Here is a 20,550-nt window from a genome sequence, read left to right on the forward strand (position 1 = left end):
CGCTTCCTGGTGGCAGAGAAGTCAACAGAGGATGGGACCGGAAAACTACAAAGCATGATTATTTTTTGTAGGTATCAGTATTTTAATATGCAGTGTTCTTTAGATTCAATGAATTATTTTAAAATTAATATTTTAGGCATCGTCACGTGGATTGCTATAACACGCCGCACTCTTTTCAATCGTCACCTACCAGTGCTATAATACAAGAATCGCTAATCTACGGAATAAAAACAGAATTCCTTAAGAAATATAAGTGACGAATGCAATCGGGACTGAGCCGGACTACACGCCTAGCCCCACCCATCGGCTGTCCTGAGAATGGTTTTCCGTGGTTTTCCATTCTCCTGCACTAGGGCGAATGCCAGGACAATTCGTAGAATAGGCCAAGGCCGCCCACCCCCTCACTTTCTCCGCACATCTCCTTCACCGTAACAAATCTCCCGGCCTGAGACAGGGCGTCACCGTCTAGGAGGGCTCCACCTTCAGGGGAGGAATGAAAACGTTTAGTAGTAGTAGTCGGCACTGACATTCAACGACTAGTCTGCTGGAACTTGGCGTATGTTATGGTTTAAACATCAAGGGGATCTTGCACCAAAAGTGAAAACTATTCCGATTGAAGGCGCATGCATTTATGCGGTTCATTTTTTAGAATAACTTGGAACATGAATTCAAAAAGATGTCCGACTCCTTGGCTGAATTGTCAGCGTTAAGATCTTAGGTGAAGAGGTCCCAGTTCAGGGAATTTAATCTCGTCTGATTAATTCTTTTGGCTCGGTGAATGGATGTTTATGTTTGTCCCAACACTCTCCTCTGCATATTCAGACAACACCCCACACCACACTACCAACAAGCAGAGAAACACGCAGCAGTGATTACACCCTCCACATAGGATTGGCGTCAGGAAGGGCATCTGGCCGTAAAACAGGGCCAAATCCACATGTGCAAAACATTTCGCACCTGGAAACCACAGGTGTAAGAAAAGCAGTGTTGTTGTTTGAGTCATCAGTCCATAGACTGGTTTGATGCAGCCCTCCATGCCACCCTATCCTGTGCTAACCTTTTCATTTCTATGTAACTATTGCATCCTACATCTGCTCTAATCTGCCTGTCATATTCATACCTTGGTCTACCCCTACCGTTCTTACCACCTACACTTCCTTCAAAAACCAACTGAACAAGTCCTGGGTGTCTTAAGATATGTCCTATCATTCTATCTCTTCTTCTTGTCAAATTTACCCAAATTGATCTCCTCTCACCAATTCGATTCAGTATCTCGTCATTCGTGATCCGAAATATCCATCTCACTTTCAGCATTCTTCTGTAACACCACATTTCAAAAGCTTCTACTTTCTTTCTTTCTGAGTTAGTTATCGTCCATGTTTCACTTCCATACAATGCCACGCTCCACACGAAAGTCTTCAAAAACATCTTTCTAATTCCTATATCAATGTTTGAATTGAGCAAATTTATTTTCTTAAGAAAGCTCTTCCTTGCTTGTGCTAAACTGCATTTTATATCCCCCTTACTTCTGCCATCGTTAGTTATTTTACTACCCAAGTAACAATATTCATCTACTTCCTTTAAGACAATATCATTGACAAATCTCAAGGTTTTGATTTCCTCTCCTTGGATTGTGATTCCTTTTCCAAATCCCTCTTTGATTTCCTTTACTGCCTGTTCTATGTAAACATTGAAAAGGAGGGGGGACAAACTGCAGCCTTGCCTCACTCCTTTCTGGATTGCTGCTTCTTTTCCAAACCCCTCGATTCTTATTACTGCAGACTGATTTTTATACAGACTGTAGATAATTCTTCGTTCTCGGTATCTGATCCCAATCACCTTCAGAATTGCAAATAGCTTGGTCCAATCAACATTATCGAATGCCTTTTCTAGATCTACGAATGCCATGTATGAGGGCTTGTCCTTCTTGATTCGATCCTCTAAGATCAGACGTAAAGTCAGGATTGCTTCACGTGTTCCTACATTTCTTCTGAAGCCAAATTCATCTTCTCCAAACTCAGCTTCAACTTGTTTTTCCATTCTTCTGTAAATACTACGTGTTAAAATTTTGCAGGCATGAGATACTAAACTAATGGTGCGGTAGTTTTCACACCTGTTAGCACCGGCTTTCTTGGGAATAGGTATAACAACATTCTGGCGAAAATCGGATGGAACTTCTCCTGTCTCATACATCTTACATACTAAATGGAATAACCTTGCCATGCTGGTTTCTCCTAAGGCAGTCAGTAATTCAGAGGGAATGTCATCAATTCCAGGTGCCTTGTTCCTATTTAGGTCACTCACTGCTCTGTCAAACTCTGACCTCAAAATTGGGTCTCCCATTTCATCAGCATCAACAGCCTCTTCTTTTTCCAGAACCAAATCATCTACATCTTTACCTTGATACAACTGTTGGATATGTTCCTGCCATCTTTCTGCTTTGTCTCCTTTCCCAAGAAGTGGCTTTCCATCTGAGCTCTTAATATTCATACACCTAGATTTCCTTTCTCCAAAGGTTTCCTTGATTTTTCTGTATGCAGCATCTACCTTTCCTAAAACCATACAACCTTCGACATCCTTGCACTTTTCCTTCAGCCATTCTTCCTTAGCTACCTTGCACTTTCTATCCACTTGATTCTTTAATCGCCTGTATTCTTTTCTGCCCACTTCATTTCTAGCATTCTTGTATTTTCGTCGTTCATCAATCAGGTCAAGTATCTCCTGAGTTATCCACTGATTCTGAGTTGATCTTTTCCTCCTTCCTAACACTTCTTCAGCAGCCCTACTGACTTCATTTTTCATGACTATCCACTCTTCCTCTATTGTGTTTCCTTCAGCCTTTTCATTTAATCCTTGTGCAACATGTTGCTTGAAACAATCCCTCACACTCTTTTCTTTCAACTTGTCTAGATCCCATCTTTTTGCATTCTTTCCTTTCTTCAATTTCTTCAGCTTCAGATGGCATTTCATGACCAACAAGTTGTGGTCAGAGTCCACGTCTGCTCCTGGGAAAGTTTTGCAGTCCAACACTTGGTTTCTGAATCTCTGCAATATCATAATGAAGTCTATTTGATACCTTCCAGTGTCTCCAGGCCTCGTCCACATATACAGCCGTCGTTTGTGGTGTTTGAACCAAGTATCGGCAAGGACTAAATTATGATCCGTGCAGAATTCAACCAGCCGACTACCTCTTTCGTTCCTTTGTCCCAATCCGAATTCTCCTACTGTATTACCTTCTCTTCCTTGGCCTACCACTGCATTCCAGTCTCCCATCACAATTAGATTCTCATCACCTTTTACATATTATATTAAATCTTCTATCTCTTCATATATTCTTTCGAATTCCTCATCATCCGCTGAGCTAGTAGGCATATAGACCTGCACAATTGTGGTGGGCATTGGTTTGGTGTCTATCTTGACAACAATAATTATTTCACTATGCTGGTCGTAGTAGCTTACCCACTGCCCTATTTTCTTATTCATTATTAAACCAACTCCTGCATTTCCCCTGTTTGATTTTGTGTTGATAATTCGGTAGTCGTCTGACCATAAATCCTGTTCTTCCTGCCAACGTACTTCACTTATACCAACTACATCTAACTTTAGTCTATCCATCTCCCTTATCAGATTCTCTAATCTACCACAACGATTCAAACTTTTAACATTCCACGCTCCAACTCGCAGAATGTCAGTATCCATCTTCCTCATGATCGCCTCCTCTCGTGTAGTCCCCACCCGGAGATCCGAATGGGGGCCTAGTATACCTCCGGAATATTTTACCCGGGAGGAAGCCATCATCAGTACATCATTCATACAGAGAGAGCTGCATGTCCTCGGGAGTTAGTTATGGCTGTAGTTTCCCGTTGCTTTCAGCCATATAGCAGTATCAACACAGCTAAGCCATGTTGAGTATTATTACAAGGCCATATCAGTCACTCATCTAGACTGCCGCCTTTGCAACTTCCGAAAGGCTGTTACCTCCCTTTGCAGTTAAAAATTAAATAACTGGAAAGGAGGTTCAACCTATTCAATACTCAAAAGAAAGAAACGTAGCAATCACATTTCTATTTAAATGGGACCGGTTTCGACCTTAGTCTAGGTCATCATCAGCCATAAAAAACATGTAAAATGTTTATGAATGTTGGAGGTCAGTTTCACATTCTGTTAGGCACAAAGACACGACACCACATTCTGTCCTGCACAAAGTCACAACACTACCAATCAACATGCGAAGATCAAAAAGGCTTGAATTCGCAGACGAACAGATCTGTAGTAGAAAGCCGCCAGCTCCCGGTGACCAGCGCGGCACACTCAAGGTCACGCGCTGCGGCCAAACACCGAAGTAGAGTGGAGAATGTTTCGAAGGTCCAGAACCTGTCACGGCTGCGGGAAGCCAAGTACGTATATAAAAATATACGACGCCAATTAGTACAACCGAATGAGCACCCGTACTCCAGTTAAGTTCTTGGTAAACAGTTGACTTGAAAAAACAATTGTAGAGAGAAGAAAAAAATGTAGTAAAAAGCGCAATATTGGAAAACAAATGAAAACTTATATGCACAGTGCGCTATTTTTAAAAAGAAAAAATTTTTAGGTTATGATTGAAGTAGTCGAAGTTGGCGCAAGACAAAAATTTTTGAAAGAGGAGAATAAATTAAACGAGGAAGAGTGATAGTGAAATAAGAGAAAGAATAAAAGAAATTGAAGTTAGATGGTAATGAGGAAAGATAAGATAGGGAAATGAAGGAGGGGTAGTTTAAGGTGGGTTAGGAGGATGGGTTATTGGAGGTAGAAAATGTGGGTGGGAACTATGTAAGACATGGAAAATAGAATTGGGGTTTTGGAATTTGGAATTTTTGAGAAGAAGAATTAGGAAGTCAAAAAGGATATTGGGTTTTTCAGAAATGTCGTTTAAATTGAAATTAGGGTTGAAGTACTGGTCAAGGTGGATAAAGCAATTTTCAGTAATGTTTAAGAGGGGGCCTTTGTTAATGATTTTAAGTATGTTTATGTCATTGTCAATACTGGTGAAACTATGTTTGGAGTCTTGTATGTGCTGTCCTATGGCAGAGAATCTGTTGTATTTAATGGCGTTGACATGTTCAGAGTACCTGATATTGAAGTTGCGGCCAGTTTGTCCGACGTAGGAGGAACTGCAGTTGTTGCATTTAAATCTGTATACACCAGATTTAGAAAAAGCATTAGACTTATTTAGAGATTTAGAGTTGTGTAAGATATCAAGACTTCTATTGTTAGTTCTAAAAGAAATGTTCATATTATGTTTTTTAAAGATATTAGTTATTTTATAAGCATCCTGAGTAAAAGTGAAGGTGGAAAAAGCAGTTGGTTTTATTGTGTCTTTAGATAAAGTGGTTTTTGGACGGTGTTTGAATTTGTTGATGATGCGGTTAATGAAGGAGTTGTTAAAGCCATTAAATTTAGCAATGTTGCGGATGGTGTTTAATTCATTATTTAAATCTTTTTTGGACATAGGGGTGTTGAAGGCACGAAAAATTAAGCTGTTATAAGTAGCACGTTTATGAAGTCTTGATATCTTACACAACTCTAAATCTCTAAATAAGTCTAATGCTTTTTCTAAATCTGGTGTATACAGATTTAAATGCAACAACTGCAGTTCCTCCTACGTCGGACAAACTGGCCGCAACTTCAATATCAGGTACTCTGAACATGTCAACGCCATTAAATACAACAGATTCTCTGCCATAGGACAGCACATACAAGACTCCAAACATAGTTTCACCAGTATTGACAATGACATAAACATACTTAAAATCATTAACAAAGGCCCCCTCTTAAACATTACTGAAAATTGCTTTATCCACCTTGACCAGTACTTCAACCCTAATTTCAATTTAAACGACATTTCTGAAAAACCCAATATCCTTTTTGACTTCCTAATTCTTCTTCTCAAAAATTCCAAATTCCAAAACCCCAATTCTATTTTCCATGTCTTACATAGTTCCCACCCACATTTTCTACCTCCAATAACCCACCCTCCTAACCCACCTTAAACTACCCCTCCTTCATTTCCCTATCTTATCTTTCCTCATTACCATCTAACTTCAATTTCTTTTATTCTTTCTCTTATTTCACTATCACTCTTCCTCGTTTAATTTATTCTCCTCTTTCAAAAATTCTTGTCTTGCGCCAACTTCGACTACTTCAATCATAACCTAAAAAATTTTTCTTTTTAAAAATAGCGCACTGTGCATATAAGTTTTCATTTGTTTTCCGATATTGCGCTTTTTACTACATTTTTTTCTTCTCTCTACAATTGTTTTTTCAAGTCAACTGTTTACCAAGAACTTAACTGGAGTACGGGTGCTCATTCGGTTGTACTAATTGGCGTCGTATATTTTTATATACGTACTTGGCTTCCCGCAGCCGTGACAGGTTCTGGACCTTCGAAACGTTCTCCACTCTACTTTGGTGTTTGGCCGCAGCGCGTGACCTTGAGTGTGCCGCGCTGGTCACCGGGAGCTGGCGGCTTTCTACTACAGATCTGTTCGTCTGCGAATTCAAGCCTTTTTGATCTTCGCATGTTGATTGGTAGTGTTGTGACTTTGTGCAAGACAGAATGTGGTGTCGTGTCTTTGTGCCTAACAGAATGTGAAACTGACCTCCAACATTCATAAACATTTTACATGTTTTTTATGGCTGATGATGACCTAGACTAAGGTCGAAACCGGTCCCATTTAAATAGAAATGTGATTGCTACGTTTCTTTCTTTTGAGTATTGAATAGGTTGAACCTCCTTTCCAGTTATTTAATTTTTAACATCAATAATTTCAATACGGAACAATGAATTTTTTATCTTTAAACCTCCCTTTGCAGTATAAATGATGATGATAATAATAATAATAATAATAATAATAATAATAATAATAATAATAATAATAATAATAATAATGGCATACGGCCTCCGGAGAGGCAGGTCCTTCAAGTCATATAGGCGACCTGCGCGTCTGTGAGGATAGGGCCCTACCTAGGATGAAATCCAATGCTGAAGACGTCATAGGAATTAACTAATGAAAGTTAAAATCTCCGATCTGTCCGGGAATTCAACCCTTGAACCAAAGGCCAGCATTCTAACCATTTAACCGTGGTGCCGGATAGAAAAGCAGTAGAAGAAGAAGACTGATTCAGAAAAATGGAGGGAGGCCTAAATGAAAACCAAAGAGGCAGAGAGCAAGTAGCTTGCTGCAAATGGAGTTCTCTGTGATAACAGAATTCCAGTTAAAGTCAAGTCAAAGGCTTACCGTGCAGTTGTAATTCCCGTAGCAATGTAGGTTAAGCATGTGAATCCTGGCCAGTCAATAGGCTGGTAGAAGAAAAGACTTTGAAATACTTAATGTTATTGGTTTTACGTCCTACTAACTACTTCTACAATGTTTAGTCACTGAGGTGCTGATATTTTCTCCTGAAAGAGTTCTTATACATGCTAGTAAATCTACCGACTCTAGGCCGACGGATTTGAACATCTTCAAAAACCAAGATCGAACCTGCGAACTTAAACTTTGAGTCCCACTGTGGGCAGAAGTAGTAAAGTACATCCACGGTACACCCTGCCTGTCATAAAAGGTGACTAAAAGGGGGACCATGGGCTGGGTTGGTGACCACAGTTCCCCTAGCTGAGTCTGGTATTTCCTCCACTTCCTTGCGAGGCCTTGCTTCCTTTTGCTGATATCTTTGTTTTCATGGATACAATCGAGCACACGAAAATAAAGGCAAATATTAAAGGTATAAGTTTATGGTTAAGATATGTGGATGACACGTTTGTAATTATAGATAAAGATGTCACCAACAGTAATGAAATATTGGAGATTTAAATAAAATTGACCCCAACTTAAAATTCACTAAGGAAGACGAGACTAATTGTTCACTAAACTTTTTGGATATAACAGTTACACGTATAAATAATACCTTCGAATTCCAAATCTATAGAAAACCTAAACAATGATTCTTCTTCTCATTATTATTCTTCATCCATTCCTTTTTCCAGATTCTCTCTGGGTAGGGTAGTATACCAAAGCCCTCCACCTACTCGATCTTTCCACCATTCCTGTTCTAGTACTTTATTGCTATCGACTCCTCTATTTGCAATACAGTCCACAACAGAGCTCCTCCATCTCATTCTAGGCCTCTTTCCAGTCACTGTATCCATGAATGTTCTCTTTGGTATCCTCTCTCCTGGCATTCTCTTCATGTGTCCAAACCATTTTAGCTTTTCTATATCAATCTTTTCTTGAAGTTTACACACTCCCACGCTTCTCCTTATTTCCTCATTTTGTATTCTATCTTATCTTGTCTTTCCCTGTATGCTCTTCAAAAACCTCAAACTACAATGTCATGAGCAAAGAGCATAGACTTTACTTGCTCGCCCATCATCTTCTCCTTGATATTATGTAGAATTCTAACCATGGTGATAATGAAGAGTAAGGGAGACAATACGCTTCCCTGTCTTAAAACTGACTCAACTCTGAACCATTCAGTTTGACCCACTTTGGTTCTAACACAGCTTTTACAATTTTGATACAATGCTATTACCATCTGCATTGTTTCATTCCTAATCTATAGAAAACCTAAACAATGATTCTTCTTCTCATTATTATTCTTCATCCATTCCTTTTTCCAGATTCTCTCTGGGTAGGGTAGTATACCAAAGCCCTCCACCTACTCGATCTTTCCACCATTCCTGTTCTAGTACTTCATTGCTATTGACTCCTCTATTTGCAATACAGTCCACAACAGAGCTCCTCCATCTCATTCTAGGCCTCTTTCCAGTCACTGTTTTCCATGTCATAGCATCAATGGCAACATACCAAATTCCTTGGGACACTGTCATTTGTCTTTTCAATATCTAGAAATGTTACCGGGCAAGTTGGCCATGCGCGTAGAGGCGCGCAGCTGTGAGCTTGCATCCGGGAGATAGTAGGTTTGAATCCCACTATCGGCAGCCCTGAAGATGGTTTTCCATCGTTTCCCATTTTCACTCCAGGCACACCTTAATTAAGGCCACGGCCACTTCCTTCCAACTCCTAGGCCTTTCCTATCCCATCGTCGCCATAAGACCTAGGCTATCTGTGTCAGTGGGACATAAAGCCCCTAGCAAAAAAAAAAATCTAGAAATGTTACTACCATGTCCTTTCCATTTTCCCAATACCTTTCCGTCATTTGACGCAATGTAAATATTCGGTCAAATGTGGACCTGCCTTTTCTGAATCCACACTGGTGTTGTGCCAATTTTCCCCCTACTCTGTCTCTTATTTGTCTATCCAAGATTCTTTCACCCTTAGCTGTATGAGGGATCAATGTCACTCTTCTCTCCTAGTATTCTCATCATGTGTCCAAACCATTTCAGCTTTGCTTGAAGTTTACACACTCCCACGCTTCTCCTTATTTCTTCATTTCGTATTCTATCTCACCTTGTCTTTCCCTGCATGCGCCTCAAGAACCTCATTTCAGCTGCTTGTATCTTACTTTGGTTCCGCTTAGTTAACGTCCAGGTTGCTGAAGCATAGGTCAGTATAGGTTTATAATAGGACGAGTATAAAACAAGTAATGACAAGTGTACACAATACTTAGTAACCATAAATAGTTCTTCATTACACCCTGGTTCTCATAAATAAGCATCCTTCCATAGTTTAGTCTATCGAGCTCTGAAAATTCCTCTGTCCCCCTAAAAGTTTAAAAATTGAATTGAGCTATATAAGAAATCTTCCAATACTTAATGGATTTAAAGTTGAAATGGTCAATCAACCAATTAATAAAATTAAGAACAAGATGTCCACAAATCTAGTGCCAGAAAAATTAAAAAACTAATTATGCCACTTTCACTTATAATAATCCAGCTGTCCATCAGATCACAAATATATTCAAAAAACATAATGCCAATTTAGCTTTCCGAACAACTAATACAAACTAGACCATATTTTTAAATCATAATAAGGATTATTATGACAATAACCAATATACGGGATCTGGAGTGTACAGATTAACATGCACACAATGCAGGTGTTCATATGTTGGACAGACTGGAAGGAGCTTTCTTTTACAAAATATATGGCACATTTCAACATGGAGAAGCATAATAAATACTCAGCAATGATCACACATATGAGGGAGACAGGGTACCAGTTCACTTCAATAGAGAAGGACTTGACAATAATTAGGAATAAGGGAAAAGGTAAACTACTAAATGAGCTAGAAAGTTTATATATTTTTTTGGATCAAGCTTATAACAAGCATAAGAATCTTAATGATGTCATGGACGTCAAAAGCTCATTACACGAGTAGACACCCGAGTAATTGAATATGTTTAGATCAAGAAGTCCCCTCGTATATTCAATTCTATAAGTTCAAAGACTTCCTCCAGCTCTCCAAATATCAGACCCGCTCCTCTCAATCATAGAAGCTCCCCTCCTTTAACAGCTGTGACGCATAAAGCTCCACCTACCCCCTCTTCCCCTCCACCTTCCTTAACCCCTCCCACTTCATGTTTCCCACCGCCTCTGCCACATAGATATAACACTAGGAGTAGGACCAATTCTCTTTGAGTAGAACCAACAGACAGGCTAACACTGCTATAACAGGAGGACGTATATAACATCTATATTTACATGTTAAGTACAAGTCCTAGTCCAGCTAAATAGTGGATCCTTTAGCTTTCCAAGGATTAAAAAAAAACTTTTTCCTTTTTTTCATTCCAGAGAAATGATGGTCCAGTCAACTATATAGTACTCTCTACAAAGGGCCTTACACCCAATGTGACTACACGGTTATCTTCAGTTCACCTTACCGAGCTCGATATCTGCATTCGCTTAAGTGTGAGATAGTGGGTTCGAACCCCACTGTCGGCAGCCCTGAAGATGGTTTTCCGTGGTTTTCCATTTTCACACCAGGCAAATGCTGGGGCTGTACCTTAATTAAGGCCACAGATGCTTCCTTCCCACTCCTAGTCCTTTCCTGTCCCATTGTCACCATAAAACCTATCTGTGTCGGTGAGACATAAAGCAGATTGCAAAAAAAAAAAAAAAAAAATCAGTTCACCATTATGATATTCTTAGCAGCGATTCCAGCTAATGCCTTATTTTATAACTGGCTCTATTGACAAACTTTGCATACTCACCCGTTATATTATTTACGTTAGCACCAACTACGGTATGTCTTTCACAACACATTCAAAAATTTATATTCTTGTACAAATGTAATCATCTTTATTCAGTTTAAATACACAAACTTTAACTTTAGGCAAGATCTTTTGTGACTTTCTTGGAATTACATATTCGAGAATATACAAGTTCCACACGTTCGAGAAAGATGAAGAACTAGTTTTAGTTTCAGGTGCATGGTTTTAAACTGACATTGAGAGTAATAAATAAGTTACAATATTGTGAGCGGCTGCAGGGTGACCTAGATAATGTTGTGAGATGGACAGCAGGCAATGGTATGATGATAAACGGGGTTAAAAGTCAGGTTGTGAGTTCCACAAATAGGATAAGTCCTCTCAGTTTTAATTACTGCATTGATGGGGCAAAAGTTCCTTTCAGGGATCACTGTAAGTACCTAGGTGTTAATATAAGGAAAGATTTTCATTGGGGTAATCACATAAATATGATTGTTAATAAAGGGTACAGATCTCTGCACATGGTTATGAGGGTATTTAGGGGTTGTAGTAAGGATGTAAAGGAGAGGGCATATAAGTCTTTGGTAAGACCCCAACTAGAGTATGGTTCCAGTGTATGGGACCCTCACCAGGATTACTTGATTCAAGAACTGGAAAAAATCCAAAGAAAAGTGGCTCGATTTGTTCTGGGTGATTTCCGAAAAAAGAGTAGCATTACAAAAATACTGCAAAGTTTGGGCTGGGAAGACTTGAGAGAAAGGAGACGAGCTGCTCGATTAAGTGGTATGTATTACATGTAATAAATATCATTTTGATCTGTATTGATGATATTTGATTAGAATAATAACAGTAAGTTACATATTTATTAAATTGACCACCTAATCAATACAATAAGTCATTGTCTTGGATGATTTACATTGATCTATTAACTAAAAATGGTACATGTTTCACCTAGTATGAAGGCATCAACAGCCATAGTCTTAACCTCGGAATAAAAATAAACACTTGAAATAACATATAATAAGATGAAATTGATTTGAAGAGACTTAAACTAAAATTAACATTCAAAATAACAATGTTGGGTTTTTTCACATTGTAAAAAAAAAAAAAAATCGTTTATAGGAAAAGGACTTAGGAATTGGAATAATTTACCAAGGGAAATGTTCAATAATTTTCCAATTTCTTTGCGATCATTTAAGAAAAGGCTAGGAACACGACAGATAGGGAATCTGCCACCTGGGCGACTGCCCTAAATGCAGATCAGAATTGATTGATTGATTGATTGATTGATTGATTGATTGATTGATTGATTGATTGATTGATTGATTGATTGATTGATTGATTTAATCTATTATGTTATCACAGTTTTAATATAGTGTTGTCCATATTTTAAATGACTTTGTATACTAATTTTAGCTTTACAATGTTAATTATCCAGCTTCTTGTTTCACATTTTATTGAATGTTTAAGTTCAACATTTTAAGATTGACTAAAGGCTGAAGATGCCCTCTAGAAAGGGTGAAACATGTACCGTAAAACTCTACTGCTGTATATAAATGTAACCACATAAAAGTGGATAGTTTTGAATAGGTAGACCAATAAAATACCTTTGTTATTTTCTTGTATAATAACTTTCAATACAGAAAAATCATGAGGATAATAACTTGTAACATACCACTAACTCGAGCAGCTCGTCTCCTTTCTCCCAAGTCTTCCAAACTTCGGAACATTTTTGTAACGCTATTTTGTCGGAAATCACCCACAACAAATCAAGCTGCTTTTCTTTGGATTTTTTCCAGTTCTTGAATCAAGTAATCCTGGTGAGAGTCCCATACACTGAAACCATACTCTAGTTGGAGTCTTACCAGAGACTTATATACCCTCTCCTTTACATCCTTACTACAACCCCTAAATACCCTCATAACCATGTGCAGAGATCTATACCCTTTATTTACAATCATATTTATGTGATTACCCCAATGAAGATCTTTCCTTATATTAACACCTAGGTACTTACAGTGATCCCCGAAAGGAACTTTTGCCCCATCAATGCAGTAATTAAAACTGAGAGGACTTTTCCTCTTTATGAAACTCACAACCTGACTTTTAACCCCGTTTATCATCATACCATTGCCTGCTGTCCATCTCACAACATTATCAAGGTCATTTCGCAGTTGCTCACAATCCTGTAACTTATTTATTACTCTGTACAGATTAACATCATCTGCAAAAAGCCTCATCTCTGATTCTAATTTTTTTACTCATATCATCTATATACATAAAATAAGAGTTTTGTCTGTACATTGCTCAGAATTTAAAAAGGACGATATTTCTGTATCAGTCGTGCCCACAGTAACAAGGAAATGCACTTTTTACTTTTTCGAAATTTCTGTCTGTCTGTCTGTCTGTATGTATGTATGTATGTATGTATGTATGTATGTACACGCATCACGAGACAGCGGCTGAAGAGAATTTAATGAAAATCGGTATGCCAAGTCGGGTAAAAAGTCACTACAATCTAGGCTATAAATAATTTTATTCACGCTGATTGAAATGGTAGTTCAGGGAAAGGCCTAAAATTTAATTCTCAAATATTTATGTTATTAGTGGTCATATCTTAATGAAAATTGGTATACAAAGTTGCTATATAAGTTTTATATATATAAGTTGCTATAATCTAGGCATATAAATAATTTTACTCCCGCAGAGTAAAATGGTAGTTTAGGGGAAGGCCTAAGATTTAATTCTCAAATATTTATGTTATTAGTGGTCATATCTTAATGAAAATCAGTATACAAAGTCGGTGATTAAGTCGCTATAATCTAGGAAATAAATAATTTTACTCACGCTGAGTGAAATGGTAGTTTGGGGGAAAACCTAAAATTTAATTCTCGAATATTTGTTATTAATGGGCGTATCTTAATGAAAATGGGTAGGGGAAGTTGAGAAATAAGTTGCTACAATCTAGGCCATGAATAATTGTATTCAAGCTGAGAAAAATGGTAGTTTAGGGGAAGGCCTACAATGGAATTCCTAAGTATTTATGTTATTAGTGGTCCTATCTTAATGAAAATCAGTATGCAAAGTTGCTATAATCTAGGCCATAAATAATTTTATTCACGCTGAATGAAATGGTAGTTTAGGGGTAGGCCTAAAATTAATTCCCAAATAATTATGTTATTAGTGGTCGTATCGATAAATACTACATAACTAGTCATACAGTATTATATTTCCGATTATTTATGTCTTATACATTGTTACTATACTGGCTATGACCAGAGATATTCATGAATTTGGATTTTTGTTACTAAGTCCTTATCAGCACCAAGTCATGAGAAAGTGGGTAGACAGGATTTAATGAAATTGGTATGTAAAGTCAGAGAATAAGGAACTACAGTCTATGCTATAAATAATTTTATAAGATGCCCTAAGATCACAGAGTCGAAAGAAAACTAAATGTGAAGGCCCACAATATAGAAAGCACATAAAATTTCTCAACAATAACATTACATTGACCATTGTTTGTTGTGATGTGCTTTGTCTTCTGTTGCCACTCATCTCTGATGGATAGGATTACTGCTGCATACTGGCCATTTTTTTTTTAATTTGCCGTACATCGCACCGACACAGGTCTTATGGCGATGATGGGATAGGAAAGGGCTACGAGTGTGAAGGAAGCGGCCTTGCAGCATTTGCCTGGTGTGAAAATGAGAATCTATGGAATAAAATCTTCAAGGCTGCCGACATTGGGGTTCGAATCCACTATCTCCCGGATGCATGCTCACAGCTGTGCACCACTAATCACATGGCCAACTCGCCCAGTTGTACGAGTGTAACAGTTTGCCTGAATATTGGGGGGGAGTAGCTGGGGAGTTAGGTAACTTTCTTCTTTAGCATGCCATTCCTCTGTTTCATAAATTTTCCAACACTACTGGTATGTAACACACTGGTTCATCATAGCATTCGAGCTATTCAATCCCTACTCTGAGGCACTGATTGGAATGAGAAGTGTGCATACATAATGGAATAATGGCAGAGAAGTGTTCACGGCTGTCTGCGGCTGGATCATTCCAGCTCTGGAATTTGGGACTGTTAGATTGGCACCATAGTATTGTTCATTAAAAGTAACAAAATGTGCAATTTTTCATTTGATCGATTATTTTATATGATAACATTGCTTTTAATCGCTACATTCCTACTGACATTCTTGTAATGACCTATGTTGACTTCAGTTAGGAAAACCACAAAGTCAGTCTTTCTGAGAATCCCGTAGCAAAGCACGGGTACATCAGCTAGTATATATATATAAGGAGGCATAAAGGTTCCCCTCTTAATTATTACAGGGTCAGATAAAGCTTCGTCTACTCTAATTCTCTGAGTTCTATTTTCTAGAAAGATAGCAACCCATTCAGTTACTCTTTTGTCTAGTCCAACTGCACTCATTTTTGCCAGTAGTCTCCCATGACCCGCCCTATCAAATGCCTTAGATATGTCAATTGCAGTACAGTCCAATTGACCTCCTGAATCCAAGATATCTGTTACATATTGCTGGAATCCTATAAGTTGAGCTTCAGTGGAATAACCTTTCCTAAACCCGACCTGCCTTCTATCGAACCAGTTATTAATTTCGCAAACATGTCTAATATAATCAGAACGAATGCCTTCCCAACGCTTACGTGCAACGCATGTCAAACTGGCTGGCCTGTAATTTTCAGCTTTATGTTTTTCACCCTTTCCTTTATATATAGGGGCTATTATAGCAACATAGTAACTCTCCATTCATTTGGTATAGCTCCTTCATGCAAATAATAATCAAATAAGTACTTCAGACATGGTACTATATCCCAACCCATTGTCTTTGGGAGTCTTGAAATTCAGTACTTTCAAGTCATTTTTTCCTCATTTATTATTACTGTTCTTATAATTCTATATATTGGATATTGTACTTGGAAAAATATTTTATCCCCATAAAAAGTTAGTATAAGGCTAGAAAGAACCTCATCCTCTCCTTGACCTTATCAGTTTCCAAGTGGCAATGCCCAGAAAATTCCCTCGCTGCTGTTTTCTAATGATGAAGGAACAACTGAAATTTGTTGAGTTGTTCCTGAGATTACCCTCCATACATACAGTGAAACCTGCTTGCAACAGAACCTGTACATAGTGGAAACCTGGTATTAAGAGAAATATTCCATGGCCCCATGAGATAAAAACTAAAATATGTACAAAAGTACCTTTACTTACCGCAACCAGCCCAATGCAGAAACAGAAACTGTTTCTCAGTATACAGCGGAAAATGCAGGGTTTCTCTTATAAACCCAGACCGAGCGCGTGGTGTTTGTATTCTGCGCTACAGCAGCTGCCTCAGCCCAACTTATGTCACGCGCGGCCACCCTGCTTTAAGCATAAAAGATGCTGGAAGTGTCATCCTTCATAATGAGGGACTTAATACCATTAGGAGAGTTATGACTGTCCACACGACCATTAAGATGAAATGAGGCCTCATCCCAAAAGAACACAAGCTGTGGGTCGAATAAATGATCATTCAATGATGCAAGATACCACTCACAGTATCTCACTCTTGTGGCTGGATCAACAGGTTTTAAACAATGAGCCTGTGGAAACCTGTATGGTTTGATGTGTAACAGCTTTGTAGCTCTGTGTGTAGAAGAAACCGAAACCTCTACTTGTTGTGCTAATTTTGCGAGTGATTTATTCGGTAACCATTCGAGATTCGCACCAATGTCATCTACCTTTTTCTCTGTTAAAAAAAGTTTGTGTGCGAGCATCTTTTTAACTGAGGACTGAGCCGGTAGTTTTGAATTTATTTACAATACATGTATCTGTGCTCATGAAGGTGGCACTTCACCAGGAAATTACTGAACAAATGCATTGTGTTCCCATTGAGCCAACTAGAACTTAAATAACTTTTACATAGGAAAATACATTGTCTCACCATGTTAACAACTGAGATTCAGACAGGCTATTGAAGCTAGGTTGAACACGCACATGCTCCTATGCGTGCGCCTCCCATACAGCTGCTTAGGGCTAGACGGTCTGAGTCTTTGTATACAATTTTATCTATGTAGCTGAAGTGTTTACAAGTTTTTGAATTTATAACAATATTATTGGTTATATGTCCCACTAACCATGTATTGTTACAATTTTCGGACACATTGAGGTGCCAGAATGCTGTCCTGCTAGAGTTCTTGTTCATGCCGGTAAATCTACCGAAATGCAGCTGGAGTATTTGAGCACTTTCAAATGCCACTGGACTGAACCTGGATCGAACCTGCCAAGTTGGAGTCAGAAGGCCAGAGATCTACTGTCTGAGCTACTCAGTCTGGCTCTTCATTTTTTATTTTCTTTGAATCTATAAGAAAAGAAATAATGTTCATAATCCTGCAAGTTATGTCCAGAAATCAATTCTTGTACAATTAACAAATTGTAATTGTTACAAGAAATTTAACTCCCTTGAGTTTATGAAAGGCTGCCTCTGTGCTGTAGTGGTTAGTGTGACTAGCTGCCACCCTTGGAGGGTTCAATTCTTGCTCTGCCACGAAATTTGAAAAGTGGTATGAGGGCTGGAACGAGGTCCACTAAGCCTCAGGAGGTCAACTGAGTACAGTGGGGTTTGATTCCCACCTCAGCCATCCTTTAAGTGGTTTTCCATGGTTTCCCCACTTCTCTTCCAAGAAAATGCCGGGATGGTACCTAACTGCTGCCACAGCTGCTTCCTTCCTGCATCCTTGTCTATTCCTTCCAATCTTCCCATCCCTTACAAGGCCCCTGTTCAGGATAGCAGGTGAGGCCACCTGGGCGAGGTACTGGTCCTTCTCCCCAGCTGTATCTCCCCGACCCAAAATCTCACGCTCCAGGACACTGCCCTTGAGGCGGTAGATGTGGGATCCCTCGCTGAGCCTGAAGGGAAAACCAACCTTGGAATGTAAATAGATTAAGAAAGAAAGAAAGAAAGAAAGAGTTTATGAAAAGTAGTGAAAAGGATATTTATTGTAGTGTCCCTATTGTGTAACGATCAGTAAAGTGCACAGAGGTCCACAATGTGATAAACTGACTACAAAACATCTCAGACTACTGTGCAGAACCCCAGTACACAATACATGAGTGCAATGTACCTTACATCACGTTTACCTGTCTCAATGAAAACCTGTGCTCAGTGAAAAAGAAACGTAGCACCATGAGATTGTGTTATAGGTTTCACAGTACAAACTCAAAAACGTTCTCTTTTTTTATAATATTAGAGTACAAAAAATGAATAAATGAATCATGTCAGTGTTTTCGGGGCTTGGTGTTGTTGTACTGTATGTCATGACCTACTAGCAGCGAGCGTTCAGCGACTGATGATCTATCTGCTTGTTAAGGGACAAACCAAAATCATTATCAACCCCACTGATTCATTCCAGGGTCTCTGAGTGTAGGCATCTTTAAGTGAGAGGTGTGTATATGTGTGTGTGTTAGGTCTGTACTGGCTGCCGTGTCTCCTGCAGTGGTCATCCCCTGTCTGTTCTCACTACAAGAGAGGGGGTATGGAGTTGGTCGAGGGATCCCAACTCTCATTGTAGCTGCTGCCAGCTTGGATGACATCATTGGCATTTCCACCTTCCACATCATCCTCAGCATCATCTTCTCTTCAGGTGAGCCTCTTATTATGATCAGTAACATTCAAACCAAATCTCCCATCCTATAACATTTTCATCACTATTTTTCAGTTATAAACTATTTGAAATGTCACAATAAAAGCAACATTCTCTCCAGTATCCCCCTTGTATTCTGATTTCCCATCTCAAGTAGGCGAAAATAGAAAAGAAGAAAGGCTCCTTAAAGCAATACTATTCTACTATATTCTGTAATCTTTAATGTAAAACTTGAAAATCAAATCTAGATGTTGGTAAGGCTAGCAGAACAACAACCATGCTTCCTGCTATTTGCATGCACTCTCGGAACGGTATTCTCTGTCTCATATGCGCTTGTCCTTACTGCGTTCAAACTGTAATGAAGCCACGATACAACTGCCCGAGTAGACTCCAAGCAGGGACCACGATCACATAAATTTTCTTCTCGATATGGTGATCTTTTAAAATTAATATTAACGAAAATTATGGTGAGAGGATGTAGTTTCTGCACCATGATCCTGGTGGCCAGGAAGGACAAGATCAGGAACAAAAAACTCTGCCAGGAGGTGGAAACAGGACATTACTTTCGAAGATCCAGAAGGGAAGACTGAAGTAGTTTGGCCATGTAGAAAGTAGGGAGGCAATGGTGCCGGAACGCACTGGAATGGAGTCTGAAACCTATCTGGAAAGGGGAAACGCAGTCTGAAACCCATTTCCCTTTTACTTGTCTGAAGTGTCTTCATTTTATATGTTAATGTTTTAAACCTCCCGCATTGGGCTTACTGCCTGTGTACTTTCAAAAAGACAAATAAATAAATAAATGAATTAATTGATTCCAAGGCCCTTCTTCATCTAATCAGTACTGCTAACTGTATTTTTACCTACACTGCTTCATAAATCTCTGGGATGTGTTACTAATTATTACTCTCATGTTCATAAAAAACAGAACTCCTTGAAAGACTAGAGATAGGAAATTCATAACCACAGGACATGTGCATTAGTATGTTCTGAAGAAATGATTAGCATTTGAACCATGTTGGCTCTCAGGTTCAAGGGCCACATTGATATCTCGATGCATCACCACCGACTGGTAAAATGTCCCTGCGGCTCCGTTGTCCTTATAAACGGAAGGTAATGGATCAGCATGCCTTGAGCAGACATGCGGGATGCCTCGCAGATGTATGCGAGAACTGTATCATCGAATGAGCGAGTTTGAAAGAGGGCGCATTATTGGCATGAGAGAACGTGATGCATCCATTCAGGAAATTTCTGCTTGTGTGGGACGAAGTGGGTCGGCAGTGCAACAGGTTTGTGCAGAATGGTTCACAGAAAACCGTAGAACACGACGAGATAGGTCTGGTGGGACCACACAGACCCTCCCTGCCAAGAAGATTGACACCTCATCTGAAGGGCATTGCAGGACAGATCTGCGTCCTCCTCAGCTCTGGCACAACAGTGGAACAGTGTAACACATCATACACTATCAACAGTGACAGTCCGTTGCCGTTTATTATATTCCGGTTTACCGGCGCACCGTCCACTTCTCTTTGGACTAATGTGCATAAACATGCTAGACTGCAATAGTGTATGGAACAACATCACTGGGGACAGGAATGGCAGCAGATAGTGTTTTTGGATGAATCTGGTTTCTGTTTGTTTGAAAATGATGGCTGCATTTTGGTTTGCCGCAGACAAGGGGAGAGGCATCACATTGACTACATTCACACAAGACATACAGCGCCAACTCAAAGCCTTATGGTGTGGGGTGCTATT

At 39.1% G+C, this 20,550-nt stretch overlaps 1 protein-coding gene across 1 annotated transcript in view; it reads left to right on the forward strand.

The window, feature by feature from the left end:
* The window catches only part of LOC136885338 (sodium/hydrogen exchanger 9B2), a 162,097-nt gene that overhangs the window by 105,635 nt on the left and 35,912 nt on the right, over positions 1 to 20,550 (forward strand). Inside the window, exon 4 of the mRNA XM_067157851.2 lies at positions 18,623 to 18,798. Within this exon, the coding sequence (XP_067013952.1) occupies positions 18,623 to 18,798 (176 nt within the window). The remainder of the gene's footprint in view (positions 1 to 18,622; positions 18,799 to 20,550) is intronic.

The sequence above is a fragment of the Anabrus simplex genome, chromosome 14 (genome assembly GCF_040414725.1).
Source record: "Anabrus simplex isolate iqAnaSimp1 chromosome 14, ASM4041472v1, whole genome shotgun sequence".
Taxonomy (NCBI): Eukaryota; Metazoa; Arthropoda; class Insecta; order Orthoptera; family Tettigoniidae; genus Anabrus; species Anabrus simplex.